Source organism: Phoenix dactylifera, chromosome 2 (assembly GCF_051530095.1).
Source record: "Phoenix dactylifera cultivar Ajwa chromosome 2, Ajwa_hap1_PhDact_Kaust_v1.1, whole genome shotgun sequence".
NCBI classification, from domain to species: domain Eukaryota; kingdom Viridiplantae; phylum Streptophyta; class Magnoliopsida; order Arecales; family Arecaceae; genus Phoenix; species Phoenix dactylifera.
In genome coordinates, this window is record NC_143191.1 from 42,681,097 (window position 1) to 42,708,508 (window position 27,412).

The 27,412-nt window shown below is 38.0% G+C and overlaps 1 protein-coding gene across 1 annotated transcript; it reads right to left on the reverse strand.

Annotated features, from left to right (window-relative positions):
* Positions 1-1,332: 1,332 nt before the first annotated feature.
* Positions 1,333-27,412, reverse strand: LOC103699261 (dynamin-2A-like). The gene is made up of 22 exons (XM_008781304.5): positions 26,813-27,412; positions 26,576-26,626; positions 26,348-26,468; positions 26,018-26,125; positions 24,045-24,106; positions 23,659-23,776; positions 23,162-23,504; positions 22,086-22,233; positions 18,172-18,273; positions 17,963-18,082; positions 17,176-17,259; positions 16,912-17,039; positions 14,058-14,142; positions 13,717-13,855; positions 13,275-13,351; positions 13,112-13,168; positions 6,719-6,866; positions 6,446-6,609; positions 5,647-5,760; positions 5,497-5,564; positions 3,413-3,585; positions 1,333-1,959 (listed from the first exon to the last, which is right to left on the reverse strand). Exons 1-22 carry the CDS (start codon positions 26,948-26,950, stop codon positions 1,709-1,711), a joined length of 2,799 nt encoding a protein of 932 aa, XP_008779526.3. The 5' UTR covers positions 26,951-27,412; the 3' UTR covers positions 1,333-1,708.

The window sequence follows — 27,412 nt, forward strand, 5'->3', positions numbered from 1 at the left end:
GAAGAGAGAGAGGAGAGAGTGGTTAATAGAATAACCAACTAGGATGATCGTATCCTAAGAGCTATACATAGATCTGTTAGCAGGTGCTATAGTATCGGAGGAATGGGTTAAGCGAAGGATTATTCGCTGTTCCTGTTACTCTATTCATCTAGAAGGTGGTCTGTGACTGTCTGTTAACTAGGAGTATACTGGTTAGGAGGAGGGTTAGGGTCCCTCTGGTGTGTGTGGATTGTCTTGAGTCGGTGGAGTCCGTTGGTCATGCATTGCTTGTATGCCCACGAGTCACACAGATCTAGAGGAGGGCTCTGTTCCTCATACCGAGGTCCTTTGAGACAGTAGAAGATCTCCTTCGCCACATGAGGGCTACCATGCGGTCGCCGAACATTGCCATATAGGGCGGTATCACCTGTGCTTATTTGGCCAATCACATCTGGCTAGATAGGAATGATAGGATCTTCGAGAATCAAAGGGTACCCCTAAGGACCATTGTGGACAGGGCACACTATCAGATTGTAGAGGTCACTGAGGCTACCATGGCTGCTTCATATGGGATGGTTAGGAAAATTTGGAACCCCCTCTTTGTTACTACAACGCCTAGATTTGTCCTTGTTTCTTAGAAGCCTCCACCCTCTGGCCATCTCAAGGTAAATTTCGATGGGAGCCTACCAATTGGTAGCGATAGAGTTGGAGCAGCATTTGTGATCAGGAAGGACGCTCTTTCGAGGCATCAGCTATTTGGGCTAATCTCAAGGCAACGTGGAAGGAAATTTCCTACACGAGACAGGTGTTAGAAGCTGGACGCATCATCCTTGAGACAGACTCAACCGTGGTAATTGAGTGGATACCAAAGGAGAGGAGGGGATCAGAACACCCACCTCTAGGCAATATCCAATGGCTTGTGAGGAAATATGAGGCCTTCCAAATCGTGCATGTGCACTGAGAGGCATTCCAGACCGTGCATGTATACCGAGAGATGAATAAAATTGCTGACTAGATTGCCTCCTATACAACACATCACTCCAAAGAGTTTTTTTTGGACTTGACAAACTACTATTTCTTCTCTTCTAAACTGTCTTCTTTCTTTTGATAATGCTGGCTGTGCTCATACAAAATTAATGTGAGCAGACGATGTACCAAAAAAAAATTTAGCTCAGCACCACGACAGTGGTATAGCCTTTCATGCCTCCAACATTCCGATTGATTATCCAAGAACTCTTTAATTGGGAGGTCTGTCAGCAAAGCGTCATTTTACACCCCCAGCAAATTGCTTACTGTTTAGTAGTCAATTTTATCAAGCTAACAAGAGCAGAGAGGCTACCAAAAACATGGACATGGAAGCAACTCATCCATCTGGCAGTATGCATTTACACGGAGTTTCTTGGAAGAGGAAAAGAAATACATCTCAATGTATCATTAACTCTATTAACAAAAAAGTCACAAACGAAAATTGCTACAACTCGTAACGGAGTGGTTCCTTGCTGAGGCATGGCATGACAAGAGAACGGACATCTTGTACTCCCCATTTTCAAAAAAAAAAAAAATAGAAATATATTTCTATAAGGAATGGAATGGTCTACCAGGTCGGAGTACACTGCTGTTTCTGCTCTACTGTTGCCTGAATCAGCTCACCAAAATGAGAAAAGCACAAGGAGATGTGCACCCAGCAAGAATACATAGAATATTAGCTGCCATTCAAGCCATTCGCTGCCTAGTATCTATACACTGATGAACTGCTTTGCGGTGGCGGAGGCGGCAACCTATTTGGTGTCCGACGGCTACCAGAATTCGGACCTGCACTGGCATCACCATTCTGTGCAGGGTCACTGTACCGACGGCTGTGGCCGTTGCTGCTAGATCTGCTGCTAGATCGGTCAAAGGAGCGGTCCACAGGTCCATTTGCTGCAGCATCAAATGCTGATCTCCAATCATCACCCAAAGTATTGGCCCTTGGGCTGCTTTCTGCGGGACATTAAAATCAGAACACATCATATTTCCAGACTAAATTGGGCACTCCAAACAGAAATTAATCAGCTTTACAGTTCTCTTTCGGAGCATGCATCATGCATATATTTTCCCAGGTAAAACACAAGTCACACCATTATCCAGAAAAAAAGATGCAAGGGGTGGAATCCTAGCATAGATAAGGGCCTATACATGTCATGCATATATACCTCCATCCCCATGCAGTCCGTGCTAAAAAGGTAAAAAAAACTAATGGAACTGCACAGGTTAGAGGTGATGTCTGGAACACAGCCAGCTTAGTTAGAAACACAAACATAAAGCTTGCCTCTTGTCCAGAAACATGGAGCAAAATAAGATTTGTTTTATGAACTTCTATTGTGCAGTTTATGAAAGTGAAACTTTTGACGCTTGAGATAATTATGGAATATTGGAGAATAATTATTCATATTTCATGCGAAACAATATCATCTGTGTTAGAAAGCAGCGATATTAAATGCACCAAAAGAAAATGTATAAGAGAATGAGAAAAATCTAATCTGGTCTGCTACAGGGAGCTACAAAGTGTTGAATAAATACATCATAAACTCTGGATTGACCTATCCCTGAGACAATGTCAAAGTCAGTAAACTAGATTTCCATTCTTTTGATTATATGTGTTTTTTTTCAGATAAAGAAATTTATCAAACCAGAATAGCTACATAACGAACTCCCACTCTAATTTAAGAAAATATGTCAATTCCGGATCATTCATATGAAACAACAACAATACAAAAATATGCAGATATTACTGTATGACACGACTAACAGTAAGAATCTGCAAGTCAAAGTATTACAGTTTATCAAACAAAATCAAAATATCATTAATTTACATTAAATTGTGAGACAGGTGTCCATTTGTTTGGTTTTAGCTTGGCTTCACAACAACAATTTCTGCTCTTCAGAAGTTGTATTCAATTGGACAGACTGGGATTTTTTTCTTCGTTTTTTATGGGACAGTATTTTTAATAAGAAAACATGGCTTGTATTTATCATAGCATATGAGATGTGAATATAACTGTTACCGCAAGGAGTGTAAAGAAGAAAGCTGAAAGGTTATGAAAGTTAATTGGATAAACTTCTATCTGAAGTTCTTAGCATGAGTCATCTAACATCCATATTATGCCAAACCAACTTGGCGCTGTTACATGTCAATTCACAAATCACCACCAGGTGATCGAAATAGGAACTGCCTAAAACCAATGATGTACTAGTAATACTCCTCTTGATACTAAACTTAATTTTGTTGTCACAAGATTTAATGGCTTAGTTTTATGCTACCAAACAGTCAAATGTGTATACAAGCATCAGCTATCATTGCTTTTTCTCCAAGAAAAAGCTTATACTCCAGATAAGAATGATGAATCTATGGATCACATCAACATAAGTGTTATAGAAGTCACAAAATTCTTACCTGCACCAGTCCCATTACTGGACCAGTTAGCAGCAGCTGCTCGATTATCATGGATGCTTAACTGACGAGTAAGTTTAGAAAGAAGTGAAGACTGCCTTTGAAATTTTTCTCGTCTATGCTTGACATTTTGATCCTCCTGGAGCAGTTCTTCAATCCTTGCTGTGCTTTGAGCACTAGACAAGCAAACAAAAACAAGGTTTTGATTACAGTTTATAAAATTGATAAAACTCACCACAGTGATGGAAAGGCATAAACTAGATGCAAACAATGCAATCTTGTCATCCTTTTTAGTGTGAAAGAAACAGCATAAAAGGTATCACCATCTTTCACATCATGATATCAATTTTCTACCTCAAACAAAATAATAGTTCAAATAATGTTATCTTCAAGTTTTTACATATACTCAGTAAATCATCACCATCAGCCATAATGCCTCTCATTGCAAAGAACTGTATTAATCACGCAATCTGTATCATTTAGCTAAGATGAATAAGGTACAACTGAAAGGTCCATAAGTTTACTCATACGAAGTAACATCCGTAATAACTTGCACACATCAAAATCACATGTAATCAATGATTTAATTATTTAGAACATAATGTTTTAAATACAAGGAACATACAAACAACAATTAAGGAAGACTCTCTATATATTTTTGGGCAGATAATATCCAGAATGATATAAGAGGAATTGGGTTCTTCAATAACTACTGTAATTTGAGATTCCAAGACCATGGCAATAAACAGTGCCTGACAATTAGTCACAAATCTTTGGTGGATGATTTCTATCTTTAAAACTAAGAAGGACAGGCAAACAATGCTGTAATTTCTTTACTATTAAATGCGATATGGTTATTATGACAGCTAAGATTCTCATAACAAAATTGAAAACAAAGGAATGCATGTATTCTTCTAGTGTGCAATTATTTCTATGACACAGCAAGAGTTCTGATAACATTCAAACTGGTTGAAAAAATCATAAATGTCAATCATGATAAAATTTTAGCTTTTTCAAGCAAGGTATCATCAAAGTTTAGTATAAGTTAGAAAGGGCATAACAATGTGAAAGAATATAGACTAGAGTAAGGGTTTAAACTACCAGCATTGGCACACATACTGGTACTATGTGGAACAATACAGGCACACAGGATGCTTCCCTGTGCAAACACAGCAAAAATGAGGGTACTAAATGTGTCGGTATAGTACCACACAGGGGCTGTACCTATACCTGTATCTTAACAGTACAATCAGGAACGGATGGTACAGACCGATACATATCGGCACACTACAATCCTAGCTATATTATGAAATCGTGTAAACTTCATCCAGCCTCGCCTACAGTGAGCTCAAGGGAAGCCAGGAAGTACCGCAAGTACATAAACAGTGCAAAGTAATATACACATTTAAACACAGCTTATACACATGCCTCCAAACTCACCCACCCAGGATATACATGTGCAAGGTGATCATCAGACCCCAAACCAACAGTCAGGACTGCCCTATAAAAGGTAACATTTGGGGTGGGCTGGTGAGAACAACAGATTCCATTGAATGCTTCGAGGATGCAATAACAAAATTGTATTTTCATGAATTCTCATATCTATACATGTATGTGTGTGTGTGTGTGTGTGTATATATATATATAGGTAGAGTTATAAATCAGTCAAGGTGCCAAAAAGAGTTCTCGCACCTGACCAAATTCAAAGATGGGGTTTGCAAAATGAACTTCTAAAACACTGGATGCAATCCACATCATACATGGTTTAAAATGCCTATAAGCAAAAAATCATAGGTTCTGGACGACCCTTGCCTATTCACTAAATCATCCCAAAAGCAGAATATTGTATCGTGCAATTAGAATTAGAACTATTGAGCTGACATGATGCAAAGGAAAAAGTTTCTCCAAAATGACCGTTTCTTTTTTTAATTTACAGGCATTTATAGATCACATCTTATGGTGTAGGTCCCATTTTGCAACCCCATCTTTGAATTTGGTAGGCTCTAAAATTCTATTTTCTTTTCCCACCCTGATAACATTACTGTACCCTTAAATTTATTCGTCTAAAAAAAGGACATGCAACCAACCTTACAGAACTATATAGCTGATTCAGCATGTCTTCCTTTGCTTTCTCCACTTGACAAAGCACAACTGCCTGAACAGTCAGAAGTAGAACTCAGAATTCACAATATGCCAATTAGGTGGATAAGGCCCAGCAAAGTATAATTCAGAGTTACCTTTGGAACATTTGCAGCAAGACTGTTTAAAACAGCCTCCACATAACCACGAACTTCTTGAGACATCCATCTAAGTTCTTCCTCTGGATCAGCAGGCCTTCTAGACATCGTCTCCTGGAGAATAATCAAGTTAGTTATCGTACTAAAATTTGGCAGATCTACTATGTAAAAGCACAATGAAATGTTGATAAGTTTTCAGCACATCTTTGGTGTCTCATCAGCACCAACTGAAGGTGGTCCAGAATGCCTAGACAAAAATGTGCACATGCATGCATGTCTCTGTTTGTGAGCCGTGCATGGGTGTGCACGCATGCATGTTTACTTGTAGTCACAAGGAGTAGAAACCCCAGAAAAACGAAAGTAACTAGAATCAAGAGAAGCAAAAAGTGTGTTTTTTTGTGCATGTGCATGTGCACGCATGTGGGAGAGAGAGGCACGATGGTTGATAGATCACTATTCATGTTTTAAAAAAAAAGGTCTATCATTAAAAAATAGAAAAAGAACAACCATAATTTGAAAACTGCGCAAGTTCTCTCAGAGACTTGGAAAACTACAATTATCAATTTATGTAGCAGCACAGGGAGCATCACTTCCAGATAATTGCAATCACATTAAATATACCCCTGGAAAATGAAAAGGTTGGGGCTGTTTAACTTGAACTGTAAGAACCAACTTCTTCATGCTAACTCAATAAACCCAGATTTTTTCAGGAAAACGATGAAACCTAGGAATGTTTAGGGTATGGGAATTAGTTCCAAGCTTTGTTCAAGATGATGGTATTCACAAAGTTTGGACTTACTAGAGAGCCATCTGAAAGGCTTTGTCTCATGGAGGGATTAGCTTCAGAACCAGGCATGCCCTTGGGTGGTGATCCCTTTGAAGGTTGGACGATATTCCGTATCTTGTTTACCCACTCAACTTTGTCAGCCATGTTCTCAGCCTTTAACACAACAGCACTGTGTGCTGCAAGCTCAACAATTGTTTTCAATTAAATGTTTAACCAGATAAAGAGGAGGAGAGACAACAAGGAGAAACAATTAGCCTTGCAGTAATGTATGCATGCAGAAGTTACCTTTTAAAACAGTCTTGTATGGAACCTTGCTAGTTATCTTGAACACAAGACTTGGGCCTTTACCAGAATCTGGTCCATTTACTTTTTTTGAGTCCTTGGAACTTTTAGGAGGTTCTTCCTCATCTGCGACCTCTTCAATATTGCATTCCTGCAGAACTAATAAACTAATTAAGAAAACAATTGGAGGACACCAACCAGTTTGGTGTAAGTTGTGGAATAGTAAACTAAAGAAAATAGCATGCTTTTAGATTCTAAAGCTAATGTTACATGCTTTTAGATTCTAAAGCTAATGTTACATGCTTCCTGTCAATCAAGAATGAGAGGGCATATGTAGATTTATAAGCAACAATCTTCTCAGAAAAATGGAAACTGATGCAAAAATTGCAAACTACCTTACAACTTTACTATGTTTCAGAGACAACTGAGTTTCTTGCAAAGGTACCCAATCACAATTAATATGCATTAAATCTTCTTATTCTTCAGAAAGATCATAAATAAAAGAATAAATTGATAACAAGAGAGAGAGAATAGCATGAACGATAAAAGAATTGGGCTATAGGTTTGACAACTTGGTTTCAGATCTGATTTCCGTTGAGCCACAAGAGTTTTTAGTTGCATTAGTTTTTGTTCAAACTTTGAAATTCTGGATATAAAACAATAACAAAACCAAAAAAATAATAATCATAAAGAAAAACAAAAAACAAAAGGATACATTAATAGATAACATATAGTTTCAGCATCTGATATCTTTTTAAAATTGTCCAAATGAATTAAAAGATTAAAACTTCAAAAAATCAAGAAAATACAAAAATAAAAATTACCATACAACTTTTGAAAGTGATTAGATACATTTGCAAATTTGATATGGTAGTTGGCAAAATTTTTATACACCAAATATATGCATCATGCGAAGTACATGAAATGTGAGCAAAAGCTAACAGCCTTGTCCATACCATGGCCTGCCGTCCCGCCCCATACTGGGCGCCCGATATAGGGCGCACTGTACCATACAAAAAGAAAACCAGTAGAAAATTTACCTTCAAGATGGTACAATCTTTGTACCGCCCATACAAAAGCGTACCATCTCGTACCAGTGTACCAAGACGGACTGAGATGCGTATTAGTCCATACCGAGATAAAAATTAAAAAAATGGTTAGTTATTTCGGTACAAACGTATACCATACAGTACCGTACCATACCATACCGAGCTGATAAGGTACCGATACGGTATCCTGTATCGAGATTGCAAACCTTGGTCCATACAACACGTGCGCTATCAAATCTACTCAAGCATGCTTAGTTTGAGTCCAATTTTGTCAAGATGCTTCATAGCAAGGTCGGCAGAACCGTTCTGAACCGTCCGGTTCGGAGTGCCCCGAGCTGTACCGACCGCAGACCAAGCCGGTTTCGGCGACAAAAACGAGACCGACGCCAAAGGAGGAGAAGATGAAGGAAAAAAAGAGTGGGGGAGGGAGAGAGAGGAAGAAAGAGGAAGGTCAAGGCCAGCTGATGGAGGCTGGGGAGTCACCGCGCAAAGAAGGGAGCCGCAGAAGAGGGGCTCGCTTCGGTCCCCTTATTCCGTTCGAAACAGAGGCCGGAGGGGCCCTTGATAAAGTCGAAACAGAGGCCAAGCCCTTCTTCCGCAGCTCTCCAGCCTCCGCCTCCTCCATGCGGCGACTCTCCGTTCCCATGCTTGCTCTCCGCCGGCCTCCCCCTTCTCTCTATTTTTCTCTCGTTATTCCTCTCTCCCGCCTCTTCTACTGTGTCGGTACAGGCCTGGCACAGCATAGCACGGCGTGGGCCCGTATCGACTCGGCCAGCAACCGGTATCGGTTCCGCAGACCCTGCTTTGTAGAATATCGACTCATCAGCGATGAGCAAGTTCAATCTTTTAAAAAAATTAAGAAGAAATAGCTTAAAAATAAGACCTTTGACCTTTACATAAGTCATTGTCAGTTCAAAAACTAGTTGATTTCAACTTAAGCAGCCAAAACAGGTCAAAATCAAACTAGAAGCAGTTAGTTCAGGCAAAACTCTGGGCAACTTCAGATCCAGACAAACATTTTAGTTTCAACTGAAATTTCAATTCCTTGGGATTGGAGCTTCTTTTTGTGCCAAAATTGTAAAGTGGATCCCTAAAAAATGAAGAACTGAGCAATCCATCAGAAGAATGATAGGAACAGAAACCTCATCAGCCAACCTACAGAACAAAGCACAAAACCTCCATGCCCACCAAAGGATTCAATTCCCAACTTAAATACTTTCAACTACATTCAGATATAGAAAGTACATTTCAGATTCCTGCATCAACTCCCATATTAGTACGTTTAGCTACAAAAACAGCATTTTTAATTTTCACACACAAAAATCTAATGCCTATTCCCCAATCTCTGGTCAAGAAAAAGGAAAGAGAGAATAATGACAGTGTCATGGTCGAAATTGTAGCAATATCCAGGCTAAAAAAATCACATAAGATGCAAATAAGCAATATATTGGATACACGAACACTCTATAATAGTCCCAAACTATCTCCTGACCCTGTGCGCATGTGTGCATCTATGAAAATTATATGCTATCAATTTTTCAGCCACCAAGGTTGCAATCCTGGTCCAACTCCTTCCCCCTATCAAATTGGCATGCAAAGAACTTCCCTCAAACAATGAACCACGTGAACACCTCAATCATCTACAAAATCAGGAGTTAACAGAATAATTACACCGTCCAAGAAGAAGCAATTGGATGTAAAATGTTCTGTTTAGTTTACCACCTTCAAAAAATCAACATTTACTTCAAAAAGCTTGGATTAGGTGAGAAAGTCATAAGAAATATATCAGCAAGGACTTTAAAACGTTTAATGCAAGATTCACATAATGTAAATCTAAATATTTATAGAATTAACGGCAAGGATGCCACTGGTTATAGTGACAAGGTTAAGGCTGCATTTTGCAATATTATTTGCAAATCCTTCATATAAGCAAGAAAACACTATGACAAGGTTTTCATAATGAATAACCTACAGGGATGGATCCTAGGAGTGGCTTAACCCACAAATTTCCTCACTCATGGTCTATTTTAAGCCAGTGTGTAGTGGACCCTCTTTCTCATCCGCGAAGTGTCACACAAGCAGGGGCTCTCCTTCTCGAGTTGGACCCTAAGTAAAACCCATCAAGCAGCCAGCTCAGCACAATCGGACCCACAAGCCCCTTTTTGTGTAAAATGTGTCTAGTATGAGACCATGCCCAAAGCAAAAAAATTGCAGGATTCAAAATCTTGATATATGTCAATAGAAGCAGAGAATGCCTTTCCAAGTCTCCTCTCTCTACCCCCTCTATATCTTTCCCCCTCCTCTGATATCTGTATTTCCCTCCCATAACCTGAGCCAGCTAATCCCAGGTGTTGGTCAGCATTCTATAGAGATGAAGTAGTGTTCTGACAAAAAAAAAAGAGAGAAGAAGCAATGGTTGTGACTCTCTCTCTCTCTCTCTCTCTCTCTCTCTCTCTCTCTCTCTCTCTCTCTTTGTGTGTTTGTCAGTGTGCATTTATGTGAACAATTAGTTTGATCTAAGTGAAATTTCGAAATAGCTCATACGTCCAATCCTTAGTGTCTTTTATTTCAACATAAATTTATTCTGAAAGTACCAGCTCAAGATCTATAAATTTCAGATGCTTTTAAATTCATGATCTAAATAAATATCTTGGATAACAATCCCAAAATGAGCGTAGCAAAAAAAGAAAGGTCTCTTTACTATTCAAAGCCAATATTTACCAAGCCTGAATCAATATGAATCATTAAAGATACAGAGGCTTATGCTGAATTTTCAATTCCAATTAATCTAATGATGAAGATTTAAGATGAGAAGAAAAAAGAATACAAAGCATGCTTTATGGGCCTAGGGCTACAAAATTACTAGTGAATAGTTACTTGACTAAAAGACAGTTATTTTTAATAGACTAGAAAACCTGGTTATTTTTAATAATATGTCTTGTTATAGTTTCTTTTCTTTTTTTATTATTTGTGACAGACAGAAAATTTTGGGGTAATTGGACCAATTCCTTCTTAGCTTTCTTTGCTCAATTAGAGATTCCTTAAATCTGCCATTGATTAAATTTCCTTTGAATGGACTGAGCTGGGTATCAAGGTAGGTACTTGTTTACTTTATTTTCTTCATTCATTCTAATATTCCAGTGTTATCGTTCACTTATATAATTGTTATTTATAATTTGTCAGTGTTTTGATTCATGATTCGTAGAACATGCTATTTTCCCAACTTGTTAGTCATTTTGAATTCAAATCTTATGAAAAAAAATAATGCAATAGGTGTGCCTAACACATCTTGTAGTTAAAAAATAATATCCAAGAGAAAATGTTGATCAATACATTTTTTAGTTAAACTTTTAAAGTTTTCATACATTAGTCACTTGTGATAAAACAACAAAGTTATGATTAAGATTTAACGATTTTTATTAATTAACAATGCTGGCCCCCATTAATGAAATTCCTGGCCCCACCCCTGATAACCTAAGAGCCCCTCCTCCGCTCCTCCGTGCGGCTCCCCGGCCCTCCGCCGGCCTCCACGGGATGTCCACCACCCGTCTCTCTCCCTCCCTCTCTCCCCCTTCTCTCTCTCTTTCTCTCCAGTTCTTCCTCTCCCCCGCCTCCTCTAGTGTGTCGGTATGGGCCCGGCATGAAATGACATAGGGGCATACCGACCCGTGCCGCCGGGCAACTAGTCCAGGCCCCAGTTTCGGCATAGCAATCCTTGGTGCAACTGCATTGTGAGCCTGCTAAGCATTTAGGAGCCATATATAGCCCACTTATATAGGCATGTGCAAGTGAAGCAAGTTCAAGCCTTCCTGGTGGACCTAACAAGGGTATTAATAATATCAATATATTGAGTGTAATATAATTATTACTTTAAGTTATTAGATACTGAGCAATAAGCACTGATTGTTAGTTATTATCCTCCAATACAAAAAAAAATTACTAACATGATTGTTGTGACTCTCATATTAATATATTATATTTATTTTTAAATAGTTTAAAAATAGTGATTGTATAAGCATCCATATATGCGGTCTACATATCACATATGCACTATGCAATCTCTTGGCCAGCCGCATATTGAACATCACAGCTGCCTTTTAAACAACATTATCTGGGGCAGTCAGGAGGCTGAATATGTGCGTGCAGCCGCATAAAGTCATTTTTAGGATAATGTATCCAATTATTATTAATATTGAATATATTAGCCCTTAGCAACAGGGAAGCAAATGAGCCAGCCTGTGGTCCAAATTCATATTATTTGGACCAAAATGTCAGGACAGCCTTGTTAAAAATTTTGAAAATCCTCACCCATGCTCAGCCCATTTGCACCAACAACAAACATAACTCACATTGATTAGATCTGTGAATTGAATAGCAAGTGGTAGCTGTAAAGTTTAAGACTTCTTGACAATTCCGCCTACCTACTTCTCAAAAAGCACCTCTGACTAATGAGAAATCCCTCGCTTGCAATACTTTTAGAATTTCAGTTCCTACTGAAGTAAACATGAGTCTAGAATATGCATATAATAATCTGTTACTCATTTGCAATCTACCTTTTTCAGTAAAAAAGTTGAGCGGACATCTAGCTAAAACTTAATTCAGTAAGTCCTGAAAAATAACTGGAAATTTGTGTGCCAAACCAAATGGTAACAGAAAGATTTCTCCTTTATGTCTGCACATGTATCTTTAACAAGGATCAAGATATTAAATAATCAAATCACATAGACACTTTTAAATACCAAAGTCAGGCACAAAAATTGAAAAAAAACATTAGCACAAGTGCTTATAGGAGGATGTCTCCTTTATGTCTGTACATGTAACTTTAACAAGGATCAAGATATTAAATAATCAAATCACATAGACACTTGTAAATACCAAAGTCAGGCAAAAAAAAAAAACATTAGCACATGTGCTTATAGGAGGATGCTAACTCGCTGGGTGAATTTAAACTGCACAATTTTTTATAACCAAACCCTCTCAAAATAACATGGAATGCATTGGCAAAGTCACTGGGAGTACCAAACCAATGACCTGGGTTCAAGTCCCACTCTCACCTGATTTCGGCAAGGTTTCCTACTGTCCTGGTTCTTAGAAACAATAACATGGAATGCTAAAATTGCATTATTACCAAAACTAAGGTTACTTGGAAAGTCATTATGCAAACTTAATTATGATTTTAAAATATTTGAATATTAAGCACACTTTTCAGGTTCATCATAACGTATCTCCAAGATCCAACAAATACCAAAAAACAGCAACCTTGCTGTGAAATGAAATCCCATACCAGCCTTTCCAGTTTTTTTTGGAAAATGATATCCAGAGAAATTAAAAGGAAAGCAAATAATACCTCCAAAGTGATGACACCACGGAAATGTCTTTCCTCCTGTTTCTTAGTGTAACCAAGCTGAAACAGCAAGTCATTGTCAGATTGGTTCTATCATTCCAACAAAAGACATCCTATATAAATCAAAGGGAAAAAAATAAAAATATAGAAAGATCATACTACTAACTTTTCCACTTTTTGCATTGAGAACAAACCATCGCCTGCTCCAGCCATTTGTTTTTGCACTTTTCTTCAACAAATACCCTTTTAGATAGATGGAACGCATAATGTTCAGCCTTAAGTTAGTCCAATATGATCTTCAGGGAAAAAGAAAGAAACCTAGCTCAAGATATACCAACATTAGATGTACATGTGGGGGAAGGTAATTAAAAGTGGGTGAACGGTTATCAAAGTAACTTATATGAGTGACTCAAAGAAGATAGCCCACTGGGAAACCAATTTGAGCCATTTCTCTGTCATGACCTTATCAGTGTTCTAAAAGACAGTTATAATACATGCAGGCGATCAGAGGACTGCATAAAACTCAGGTAATTAATATGGTATAAAATATACTGCCAAAAAAACACATGACCAGCAAAAGTAGTGCATCCAACTGTTAGCGAATGAACCTGCTGTTATTTCCCCAGAAGGACCAGCAACCTGCAAGGCAGAACCCTCTTTTGCATCTTTCTCCGTTTGATTAGACTTCTCTTTCATCGATTTCATGCTACCACCTGTTGGCTGGGAACCTGGTTGAGGGCTTGTTGCCTAGTTGATATGATAGAAATAGGTCATAAAATATGAAACAGAAGAACCCTGTTAATGCTGCATAACTATCTAAATAGCAACGCAAACATTTCCAATTTTTTGATCGAGAGAAAATGGAAATACAAACATTTCAAAAATCATGTAAGCCATTTATTCCTAACATGAATTTTTTAGATTGCATACAAAAGGACGAAAAACTAACTCTGTTCAATATAGCTTGCTCCGCCTCATGCGCCTTCTTTGACGATCGATTCTTCAGTTCCTCCTCACGGCGTTGCCTATCCATTCTGGTAAAATTTCATGTTAGGGAACTGCATAAATAGATCTGATATAGTAGTTTGAAAATCTCTCATAGAATGACCAAACTCCTGACTAAATTGACAGCACATCTGAATCCATTCATATCAAGAATAACAACCAAGCCTTTTCCCAATGACTAGGGACTGCTTATTGCACACAACTCAGATGAGAAGACAACCAAATATATGCGCATGTGGATATATTTAAAAAAAGGTGAAAATTGTTTAACAATTCTCAACGTGATCTCAATAATTTCTGCAAATTTTGCCGATTCCTGGCTTATGCCAGTGGGCAATTTGTGGAAGTACCTCAATGAGAACAATTCCATAGTTCCTGAAGTTCCTAAGTAAGATCATCATGGAAGGGAAGGTCTACCATCAGTCCAAGCCAAAAGAATGAGGATTGTAGGATATTAAGATTTTTATTTTTTAAAAAAAAATGAAGCAATAATAGAAAATTTTAACCTTAATTGTACACCAGGAAGACATTCTATGAGATTAATTAAAATATTATCAGGGTCAAAATGCGTAGCAAACAAGAACTTAAAACGTCCTAGACAACATGGAAAAAAGGACTCAGCAGCACACAAATCCAGAGAGCAAGAAGGAAGTGAAAGAAGAAACCCAAGTTTTTACAATGCATATCTACTGATTTAATATGCACCTAGTGCTTGCAAACAACAATGCAAAGGCAAAAAGATCAGACCCTAGCCTCCTCAGAAGAACTTTTCTAATGGTCGACTGCCATCTCCATCCACATTAATACTGTTTGCTTCATCTTCTTTCTTTACTCATCCACATAACTAGAAAATTTGCTAAAGAGCATCATTACACTCATGAATTAGTATATGCCAAAGTACTTCTTAAATTGTCGCAGTATATAAGGAGGCAGCAAAGAGATTCGTCGACTGATAACTTTGGAAGTATCAAATACAAATTCAATACTATTTAAAGACCACAAATGAGACAGATAATGACTATAATATAAGACGGACTTACCATAACTTTTCTCTGTTCCCTGTTTTTGTTTATTATAACTTTTTTCTGTTTCCTGTGTTTGTTTATTATAGTAGTCAAAGTTAATGTTTTGAAAACATTTAGACAGCATTTTTATGACAACTGATCCATGCATCATGTTATAACTTTAATGTATGCATAGTCAAGGTATCATAAACTACCTGACATGACCTGTAGAACCTAACAAGTCCATTCAGTGCGCATCAGTATGCATTAAGCCCATCAGAAATGCATGAAATGAATTGCTGGAAACTTATTTATCAATTGCCACAAATGTGTGAATAGGGTTAAATTGTTTAAAATTGCTCAAACCGTCGACAAGTCAGAAACAGTAGAAATTAGCTATAAATACAAAAAAAAAAATATTGCAAAAGATATTAATTGAAACAAAAATATATATATAAGAATATATGTGTTTATGTATATACTATCTAGGTACGTGGACTAATGGCAAAATAATACACCCGCGAAGTACACAGAAAGCTGTGGTAAGAATTTGGTAGAAACTTGACAGGTGTCTTAAACTCTGGCTAAACAGGATTTAATGTGGTCACATGACTCTAAGTATAGATGTTATTATTTCAGATGCTAGGTGAGATTAATTTATCATGAATTTGATCTTATGAATTTAACGTGAGTCATTCCATTGCCCTTAAGATGAATCTTCAAGATTCTGCAATGCTTGGATCTATACCGGTAGAAATGAGTAAAAAAATAAGTAAATATTTGCAGAAAAGGCTCGCTTTATTTTTGCTTTTGCAGATTTGTCCAACTTCTTCTACAGCAGGAATGACCCAATCCTGAAATTTTCAGATGCTTTTGCCCCTTGCCCCGCTGATGGACTCCAGCCAGAGAATTTGCATTACATACTCAAGTATGTGCACTCAACTTAATTTACACATATGTCTGGAGAGTATCTGCTGGAGCCAAGGCCAAAAGCATCCAAAAAATTTTGAAACTAGGATCTTCCTGCAAAAAGAAACGGTGGTGAGAATCTGCAAAAAGAAAAACAAAAGTGCCATTTGGGCAAAATCAAGAATGAATAACCTAATTTGTTACCTAAATACGTAATAGTTATATAAATAAATTTCGTCCCAGCAGAACAGTAATATCTTAAATGGGTTACTCAAAGAAAGGAGGAATGCAAAGTCCAAAGACTTTGAGATCCTCAGTCTATGTTCTCCCAAAACATTAGCAGTGTAACTCAATTGTCCAGATATTTATATGCTTAATCTGCAATATCTTCTAGCTAATGATAACTTTGGGTTTACAAATAACATCAATACAGATTTCTGCAAACTCACAATGGCCTGCATTTCTGATTAAATCTTTAAAAAATCATAGAAGTCAAGAACATAAAATAATCCACAAAAGCGTTAAAAAAGGGAACTTCGATAATACTTCACAGTTCACAGGTTACACAAATGATTAACAACTTAAAAGTAGTAGGAACAATTTTTCACCCAAAAATAAATAAACAGAACCATAAGCAGCTGAGTTCAGAAAGAATAGTCAGTAATTTGCTACAGAAGTGGTATTGCAGCAGCTATCAGGTGTCAATGCAGGAAAGGAGGAACATAATTGGCAGTACAGTAACATATCTTTTTTCGGGGGGTTGGAGGTATTGCTTGGGCAGATTGTAGCAATCTATCTATTAGATATAAGCCCATCAATCATGAATGTAAAATTTATCAGCCTAACCTGATCAAACAATAGAATCATCAGGACACAAAAACAAACCTTCGTTGCACTAGGCGGATGAAATGTTGAGGAGGAACAAAAGCACGCTCCATGTCAACTAATGCAACAACCATCTTTTTAGCTTCATTTCTAAAACCATCCAGTGCAGCAATTGCAATTGCAATGACCTTGCCACAAAAAAAAACACTATGATGCTGAAATTCTATAGAAAACTACCATGGGGACAGTTATATGTACTAGTCAGAAAGAAAAGAATAGGGGAAAAAATTGTCACTGTTAGATCGGTATTGACAGTGAAACTACCTCACGCTTGTATGATGGGTATCTGCCAAGTCCCGGGGTAGAATTGGCAGCAGCAGAAACGATATCAATCAAAACACGGTGAACCTGTTTGGGCATTTGAAATATTAGGTACCAATAGAAGATATGCACTCCAAATTTAAAGATGCATCCAACATATATATTATATACAAAAAGACATATTAAGATTATGTTTAAAAAAAAGGCTGTCAATTTTACATGATAGGTTTTATGTCCTTGACAAGGAGGCATTCAAATACAAATAGGCCTGCTGAAGAGAAATACAAATATTCAAAAATTATGCCGAGCCCCCATTTAAAAAGTTGAAGGTGGTTCTTGAAGAGAGTTGAAGATATTAATGCAAGCAACTATAAGCAAACATTAGATAGAGAGAGAGGACATCTTCAGTCTCTGATAAGGAGAGGATGTGAAAAAACACAGAAATGAACTTCAATAAAGATTAATACGAGAACAGAATGAGCATATAAGGGTACTGATCCTTACTAAGACCTGTCTGTGCTCAGAAATGAGAAACATGCTGATGAACACTGTAAAGTACAAATGAACAAATTTCGTAACAAAGCAGAACTGCAACCAAGGACCAGTTAATACTTTGAAAGATAGAGTACATATATTCTAACATCAACATCCAAGATGTACAAGTTGCAGGAAATTATGTAGAATGCAAACATGCACGATGGCTTGTGTATATCATGCAATGAAGAAATTCAACATGTAACTGTAGATTTTTCAACTAAGCAAACGGGCTACATACAAATATTTTAAATACCTCATCCACACAAAGACGTGCTGGTTCTTTTGCAAGTTCTAGTACTCCTTTTATCAGAGATCTCAAACCTTTCTCAGGAGAAATTAAATATGGTTGATAACCATCAGCTTCCAGCACAATCTAGATTGCAGAATCAGATAAAAGAAGCAATTAGAAACTGGTGATCAGAGTAAAAAAAGCTCATTGATAAATAAATATATATAAGCTACCCTTTTGACATTGTTGATATCAAAATGTCTGTCCAGTGGAAGCTGTTTTATTCTGTTAGGAAAGTTTCCCTCAAAACTTGCAACAACTTTCCAACCTGCACCCTGTAAATGAAATGAATGGATTAGGAGTATCTAGCAAAGAGCAAAGAGCAAAGAGCAGAAATCAATCGACTGCTGAAATTAGACAACTAGTGGACATTTGAGAATTACATGCCTTAAGTATTGTCTAAACAACTGCAACAAGACAGCCAGCAAATACAACAAAATATTTGTACCATACAAAGGATATAGCATTAAAATGTTGTTCGTTGTTACAAAGCAGTGCAAGCTTTAATTCCCGAAATGTAATGCTTGAAAGGCATAAATAATTTCCATCCATTATGGTCTTTTGAAAACTTCTCTTATGATTCTCTGACCCAAATGAAAGATTTCCACAGCCTTTAACACCAGGTAAATAGCCTGGTCTAGCCTCATCAGCTTTCAATTCCATAATGTGGTTAATTTGGGACTTCCTCAGATGTGGAGACCTTAGTAGCAAGATGGATCTATTTTGCTAACACAGATCCTTCCTTAGTAATCCACGTTGCCACCTGCAATGAAATCCATTCCAGCACTGGCACCAAAATTAGGCAACTAGGTGCAGATCGTCTCAGAAATATCCCTCATCTCTGCAGCATACTTAACCACGGATTCAAGTATGACACTTATCATGTCGAATTGAACAATAAATATCAATATTTGACATACCAGCATGGTGTAGGTGTTCATTACTTTCTTCTTGTAGTGCACGTGTTGAAAGTGGAGTATAACAGAAAGGGTGCAGAAGACCAGAATGTCCCACCCAACAAGAAAACGCTTCAGAGACATTCTAATAAAGAAAGTCACTGGTGCTTCTGAAAATATGAAGAACATTGTTGCTCAATGTTTAAATACCCTTAGCTCACATGATCTGAGAGCACTAGTATCCTGCTAAGCAAGAAAGAAATTCAAATATCATCAAATGACTTTAAGATAAATGTCTGTCTGCGCCTACTTTGACATGTTACTCTGCAACAACAAAGGAGTTGTCAAGGTCATTGACTGGTCTCATCATCAACAAGCACTCTATTTGCAGTTTTACCAACTTGTTCCCTCTTTGCGATCCTCATCTCAATGCAGCCATTGACACCATTGACACCATTCTGTCTGCTCCTGTTCCTCCAACAGAAATCATTCAATGGGTGCACTCAGAAAAGACTTTCTTGATAGTCCTTCCAGATGGTAGTTGCAAATATGCCGCTTAATGTCTTGTAGGATTATCAGTAGCTATCAGTCACAGCTACTATTGCACCAATAGAATGACACGGCCATTGTCTCTAAACTTTATTTTAAGATGAATACTCAAAAAAAAACACATTATGAACTATGAAGGTTCTATCGAGCCTCAGGCATGACTAAAAGTTGTTAAATTACGACAAAAAAATAACCCACCAGAATAGAATAAGTTTGTTGCACTCTCACAAGCTCTCCATGCATGCTTCATTACCCAAAAGGACCAAATCTGATCATTGGACCTTCTTGTTGGAATATCCATCGATTGAGTCCTTAAGTAGTAATTTGATTGAACATAAGCATCATTGATTAATTGAGGTGTGATGAAATCATAACATTCTGCTAGGGAGATCCAAATGACCGGGTCATCTTTCCAATAGTGAGACTATTGCCTTCACGTGAGGACTACTAAAGTATAATTACCATGCAGTCTGCATGTGTATCTTTCACAATTGATCCCTTGAAGGCCATGAAATTCAAAGGCCTCACAATCTTGTAACTTGTCATGGCTTACTGATTTGATTACAGGTTACATTAAGAGTCAAATGCACCAAAGGAGATTAACTAGGCTTGTAATAGACTAGGAGAGCCTGAAAAGACTTCAATTTGTCACAATACTATAAACACTAATAAGCTCAAATTATTAAAATAAAAACAAGTTGAAGAGAGTAGCGGATTAAGATGGTTCTATACCTAATTATAAACGATTCCGCTTTCAACTATTGAACTCGTGTTTTCAACTTATATAGAAGATGGCTCATCCGACTTCACTAGATCCTTGCTCATAGTTGGTACTAAAGTTCAAAATAACAGAAATCAATCTTAAAAAGCCACAAAAAATCCAGACAAATCCTTGAGTTGAAATTATAAAATATCTCCAAAGATTTTCACAAATCTAACATAACAAAATGGTAGTTTCCTCACACTAAACCCTCTTCATTCCAATATCCTCGAGATTATACCTCAATCATATGAAGTACTTGACATATACAAATACACATTCACCTTACCAATGACTTAGGTTATTCCAGAAGGAAATCAAGTTTAAGGGTGAATGGGGGCTAATATGGGTGTGGAAAAGCTCATTAGAAGGCATGATATTTTGTTAAGTCTTAGAATTTCTTTTAGGATTCATGACTAAGTTTTTTCTAGATGGTTACCCATTTTCTTTTCTGAGTTTAGATCAGGCAAGAATAAAGATTAACTATAGCCCTTATCATGTCCTGTAGTCGGTGTTTCAAGTTGGGAGGCCCCAAACTTACCCAAGTCAGCCTAGAGGACTGGCCAACTAGCTGACTTGAGCAGGGCCATCTCCAGCAGTTCAGAATTATGACGACCATTTGATCTTACAACAGCATGAAGGAAGCAGCAACCAAGGGTCTGGACTAAGGAAGGACAAGATGAAGGGGAGGGAGGGAGGGAAGGAGAGGCCAAGAGATAGATAGATAGAGAGAGAGAGAGAGAACAAAAGAAACAAAAGAGAAAAAAGAAAGGAAGAAGAAAGACAGGGAAAGAAAAGCAAGAACAAAGGCTCGCTGCCCCACCTAGCCATCCACTCCTTACTCTCAATGGGGTCTTTCCAAAGGCCTATTTCCTCTTTTAATCAGATCCACCTAGGCTTAGGCATCCTCCAATAACCCTACTTGGGCCCAACCAACCAAATGACCCATGCATGAAACAGGCCATCTAGCACGTGATCAAGCAGCTCACTTATCCCAGGCAGCTTACTCAAGATGTGTCAGGATTGTCAGGGTCATTGCAGCATTTGGAGTGTCAAAAATGCTGATTGCAGCCCTTATTGTTTGTTCATCAAAAGTTCCGAACTGTTTATCTCTAAATTTGAGACTGTTGATCATTCATTACTTGATACAGTTGCTTGTCACAATATTTGAATTGAATTTTTATGAATAAGTAATATTTATTAATTTGTAACATAACTGAACTTACAACGGTGACTTCCATATTATACAAAAATAGGTCCTCAGGTGCACGTAAAAGGTTTTTCCCCCAATTAAACTTTCAACCTTTAATTTCTTTCAACTAATTGCGAATTTTCTAGTCTTATTCTAATCAAGAATCTAGCTAGATGTCCAGCTGAGCGCACCCCACTTCCTCTGAAGCTATCAGGTTCCCAGCCCATAAGAATAATATTTATATGCACTTGAGCAGAACTAGTAACAAGTGGCTTAGAATACCTTCCATGTCATAATGAACTGATCTAATATGTAAACTTACTAGAAAGCAAGATTTTTATAGCCAACCACACATTACAGGAGAAGGATTGCTACGTATGTCCGTTATTTGCTCTATTTTCTTCAGTATTTACTCATGTTGCCCAGAACTTATAGTGAGGTATCTCCAAATCAAGATGCCGTCAAGTTAGAGCATAGTTGGAATGTGGAAGCACCCTAATTCTTAAATCAAATGGCAATGTGGTGTAGTGAGATATGCATTCACCAACCTATTTTCCTAAGTAAAAAGATATAAGGAAATGCAAGCGCATGATGATGTAGCCTACCAGAAGGTTTGCAACCGCATATCAGTTTCATATGCCGTAAAAAGAAAAGTTCGGGATAAAACCACAAACATAAGGAACTACTGACCTCACCACCTGCAATGTGTGCAAGAAACTTATCTTCAAATTCTCGGCAAAGCTCCAAAGCAATAGCCCTAGTACCTTCTGCACTTTGTACCATTTGTTCACCAAGCCTTACCAATTCATCTTGCACTATCTGAGACTTACCCTGTAACCTGCAAAGATTCATTTGAACAATGATGGTTATTCAAATTTTACTTGGCTTTCCCTCAACTTAAGAAATGTAAGCCAGCAAAAATATCTATGAGATGATCAACTTCAGCCTGTGACATTCTTGACAAATATACTGTCTCTTGGAGCAGGCAAATCAATTACAACATTGATGTAAATTAGCAGAGATTAAGCCAAATCTCACATTTAAATCATCGAAATTATAACAACAAACCTGGAATGCAATTTTCTACTCCGAAATCATGTTGCTTGAGGAGAGAGAGTGTCACATATTGCAAGAATGAAACACATCCACCAAGGGAGGGAAAATAGTCTCATAGGCTAGTAATGCACTTAAAAGGAGAAAATGTAATGACCCCTCAAATATCGAAGATGGCATGATATACAAGAATCAGCATATGAACAAACACCCTTAGACTAGATAATTTCTGTATCAGTCCATATCTCCAACGTGCTTGAAACAACAACTACCAAGTGCCATCAATACCAGCATGCTGTGTCCACATAGCAAAAGTGCAAAACTGCATGGATGGTCCACATCTCAACATAGGAATTGTGCATTACCGCATTTGATGAAATTTTAACACAGCCAAAAACCGAGACCATGTTAATGCTTCATTTTAGGGAGAAGAGTAATACAAAGGTCTATTGAAGATGTTGGGCCAATTAAATAACCTTTTTGTTATGGTGAATCAAGTATGCCTCTTAAATTGGGTAACTCATAATCAAATGGAAAATAAGGATGAACAGATGAAAAGCATACTGAGAATTTAATCTGTCTAGCATAATTTTCATCCAAACACCTGACACTCCAGACAAACATTTGGAATTTTTTAACCTGTGTAAAATAATATTTGATAGAATAAAACTATTGCGCAGCTAAAAGTATGTAAAACTTGTAAAAAGATTTACCCGGAAAGAAGGTTCGGAAGCCTAAGCTTCATCCGTTTCCGAATCTGCTTGGCAAGGGTATCCACCAATGCTACTCTGCCAAGCTTGCTTTGGGGAGATCCTGTAAGTATAGATTTAAGACTTTCACTCTCAGCTCTCCAAGCAGTTTCAAGTGAATTCTCAGATCCCACAGATCCAGCTTGTGCTGAAGCAATAGAAACAGATTGTCCAATCAATGCGACCCATGGCATATCAGAAGTTCTTGGTGGTCCCTGATTCAAAAGAAGAGCTTGAACAGCTGCAAGACTTTTCTGATCTCCCGCTGCTTGATCAATTTTGCTAACAACACCAATTGTTCTTGTCCCTGCAACACACAGAAACACCACAACAACAATGACAACAAAATCAATTGATGACAACAAACAAAAACATCAGCGAACAAGCTTCACATAAATATCATTCCAAGGATTACTGTTATAACTGTGGAGATGGGCAATTAGCTATAGAGTAGTACTAACCTTCTGCATCAAATTCTTTAGCTAGTCTAAGAGCTCGAGATGAAGAAATTTCTGGTGCTTGGGCAGCTGGTACAATAACTAGCAAAATTGCATCATTATGTGCCGCGTAGTCACTGATCTGAAACAATAAAAGTTACCACCACATCCCCCAATACAGACAAGAAAGGAATTAGTGCTGCCAGAACAGATGTTCAGAAAGAACATCAAGCAAATTCAAAACCATTATTTTGCTTATATTCAGCTTGATTTCTATTCTGCCAATTACTCTTATCCGGCACATATCATACATATTATCAAGAATTTAGCAGCTGTCAGTAGGAAGATAGCTAATTATCCAACAACATCTATGACTATTGGAATGAAGGTAAGTGTTTATAGCTACTTACCATGGACTCATCCATGGCCCGCTGGTCTAAGCCAGGAAGGTCAATCAATTTCAGAGGAGGAGCTGGTAAAAAGAAAAGCAAGTTAGCCAGTAGAAGTGACCAATACAAGAAAAATTAATGGAAATCAAAGTATGCCGCAGCTGAACAGTGACATTAAAGAAAGCAAACAACCACCTGAAAGCAAGTAATGCAATATAAACATTGCATATTAGTTTTGAAGTTTTGTAGTCTTAGGCAATTATAAAGCATGCACTTAAATCTACTTCTAATGCACCTTCTCATGAAAAGAAGACCAGCACAGAGAGTTTAATTAAGGTCAAAGTGCACAAGTAAACAGCCATCTAAAAAAGATATGTTTGAAGAAGCAAGCGTTCCCCAAGTAAAGTATGATAGTTCATTCTACCTATAATCCCACTCAAGTTGCATTCCATGTATTCATGTTTTATTCCAATTATATTCTGAAAGTTACAATTTGGCGTTCACCTCCTTTTAGTCTCGACAATGAAAATCATATTACATTAACACACTAAGAGGCCTCCTAAATATCTAAAGTTAGTGCATTTAAAGCTAGAGCAGAAATTTAAGAACATGAAGATGGGCAATGATGATTGAAATTTAAGTGGCAAGCTTACAAGCAGATCTAGTGATGAAAAATTTGCTGTGGGGTACGGATTATCAAGTGATATTGCTAGTAAGTCTGGCAAAACAACATTTTTTTTGTAATTACAGATGCTAGAAACCAAAGGAAAAGGGGTGATACCAGAGGATGAATGAGGATAAGATGAACCATTTAGACATTCAAGAGGGAAAACAAAGTATGCAGATGTGGAAATTGGGTGGTTATTTGCACACTACAATAATTGATAAAGAAATCCATAATAAAAATTTAGAAGAAATCACTATTGATGTGGAATAAATAAAGCTGAGGTCCAACAATGAATAAAGCAAGAGATGTCAAGTTTTAAGGACTGACCCACAACAATTGGTATAAAACTGTATGAATATTAAAAGAAGGATGGGGCAAAAGCTTGTAAGCTAAGTATGCAGTTTGCTATCATCTCTATAATAGATGTATCTCTAAGATTTTGAATTAAAACCATAGTCATTCTACTGTAGCTCCAAAAGACTCCTAAAAGCAGCCTTGAGATGTAAATTTAAAGATATCAAGTGAGAACACCCTGTTGCCAAACACGTATCTTCTAGTTTAACTTGACTGCTAAGATCTCTAACAGGTACTCACTCACATAACCCTTACGGCTTAACCAATCAAAACAGCAACATCCAAGATGAAACAACCACTGGATTTTCCAATCTATTAATAAGTATGATGGCTGGCTAGCTAACCCAATCCAAATCCCACAGTGAGAGAACCATTGGGCCCAACAATATTGTTGGTTTCCATAAAAAATTGAGTTGACAAAACTCTATTAACTGTTGACTTAATAGTGTTAAAGTAAGTCAGGTTCTGATATACACCAGCCATAAAAGCAGCGATATTTTGTCTACCTTTCTTCTTTATTTAAAAATAAGCAAAGTATACTTGTACATCATGACTGAGCTGTTGACAATGTTATAAACAGAGGTAAAGCAGGAAAGACAATAATAAGCCACAGACAAGTATGGAACTTGATAAGCTTCTTATGATATGAGGGTGAGAGTTATAATCTTTGCTCTCCACACAAGAAAATTAGAAGGCAAGCAGTTGATCATAATAATATGCATGATATCATCAATAGTTATAGTCATGGTAAGTTAGAGATTTTGAATTTTACTCTCTCCCTCTCTCTCATGCCCCCCCCCCCCCAAAAAAAAAAAAAAAAAAAAATCTTATCAAAACCTCCATATTTTCATGAAAGTGAATAGAAAAGGCATAAGTTTGTAAAAACTAATTTTCAGTGTTAAGAAGCATACAACAGTGACAAGGTCAGTGGCATCTAAAGCTGTATCTGAGAGGGGAAAAAAGATCGACAAACCTGTACTAGTTCGAAGCTTCAAGTATATCTCATCCGAGCGGCTCTTTCCTGAGCTATGAACTCCTGTGCCCTTGCTCAGCCTATCCTGAAGAGAATGTCTAAGAGCACCTAAAGCAAAAACAAAAACGTGTGACAGCTATCATAATCAAGTCGCAGGAACACAGCAGTAGAGGCTCATCAAGTCACCACGGTAGAATGGTTAGAAAAAAAAAATAGAAAAAAGAAAAAAAGAAAGCATCTAATTAGCTGATAGTACTAAAAGAAGAAAAGAAACCACGAGGAGTACATAAATAAAAGCCGTTCATTCATCAGGGCTATAAGATATCTCACTTGCAGAAACTTGCTGAGATTTGTTGTCTATCTGCAAGATGATCAATTTACTGCTCAGCGAACCATCTCTTTGCAAGTCAACACTGATGGGCGCTCGAGTGGCACCGTTTTCTCCCGTTGGCTTTACCAAGATGACAACCACCAATCAATACAGGCCACATTCATAGGTAAGATTTAACATAAGGAAACAAAATAAAGACTTGGTAGTTAATTTCCAAGAAAGCCCACCAGAACAGGGTGCCCGATTAAACTGTTCAAGACTGCAGATTTTCCAGCGCCCTGGGAACATCTTAGAGCGATGAGAACGAGATGTCCAACAAGATTAAACATAATTCAGACGAAGAGAAGAACAACCGAATCCATCAAGAAAGCACCCCATGTTTTAGAGTTTTAGGTTTTCAAGAAAGCGTAACCACGAATTAAAGAGGGAAAGATGGGGGCAAGTAGGGTCAGAAGCGGGCTTACGACATTGCCAAGGGCGACGACGTTGAGGAAGGTAGAGGTTCTCTTGGACGAGGGCTCATCGGGGTCCTCGTCGGCGAGGAGGGCCGCCGCCTGGATCATGGAGTCCGATAGCTGGATCAACTCCTCCACGGCCTCCATGATTCCTGAAGACGAGAGAAGATCTAGATCTCAGGGAACACCGATCCGATCCGAGCGCCGACCTAGGTCCTCCAAGAAACGGCCCCGGGAGGAGTCCGATCGGGGAAAAAAGATCCGGATCTGGAATTCCAACGAGATCGCCGGCCGGACGACCTCGATGAAGAAGAAGGGCCAACGACAGAGAACGGAAGAGATCGGAGGAATTTATAGGAGAAGGGAGAGGGGTCGGGTCACCGACGCGCAATCGCACCGACCTAAGGGGTCTCCTTGACGGCAGGGCGATGATTGAACGGAGGGGGAGGGGGAGGGGGAGGGGCGGAAAAGAAGGGGCGTAAAGACGGAGAGAGAGAGAGAGAGAGCGTGAGGAGGGGTTATTAAACGGCACGCACACACACTCCCCCTAATAAGACTGGAGGCCTACGACTACCTAGTCGGAGGCCGGTCGTTTACGGGGTTTCAAAC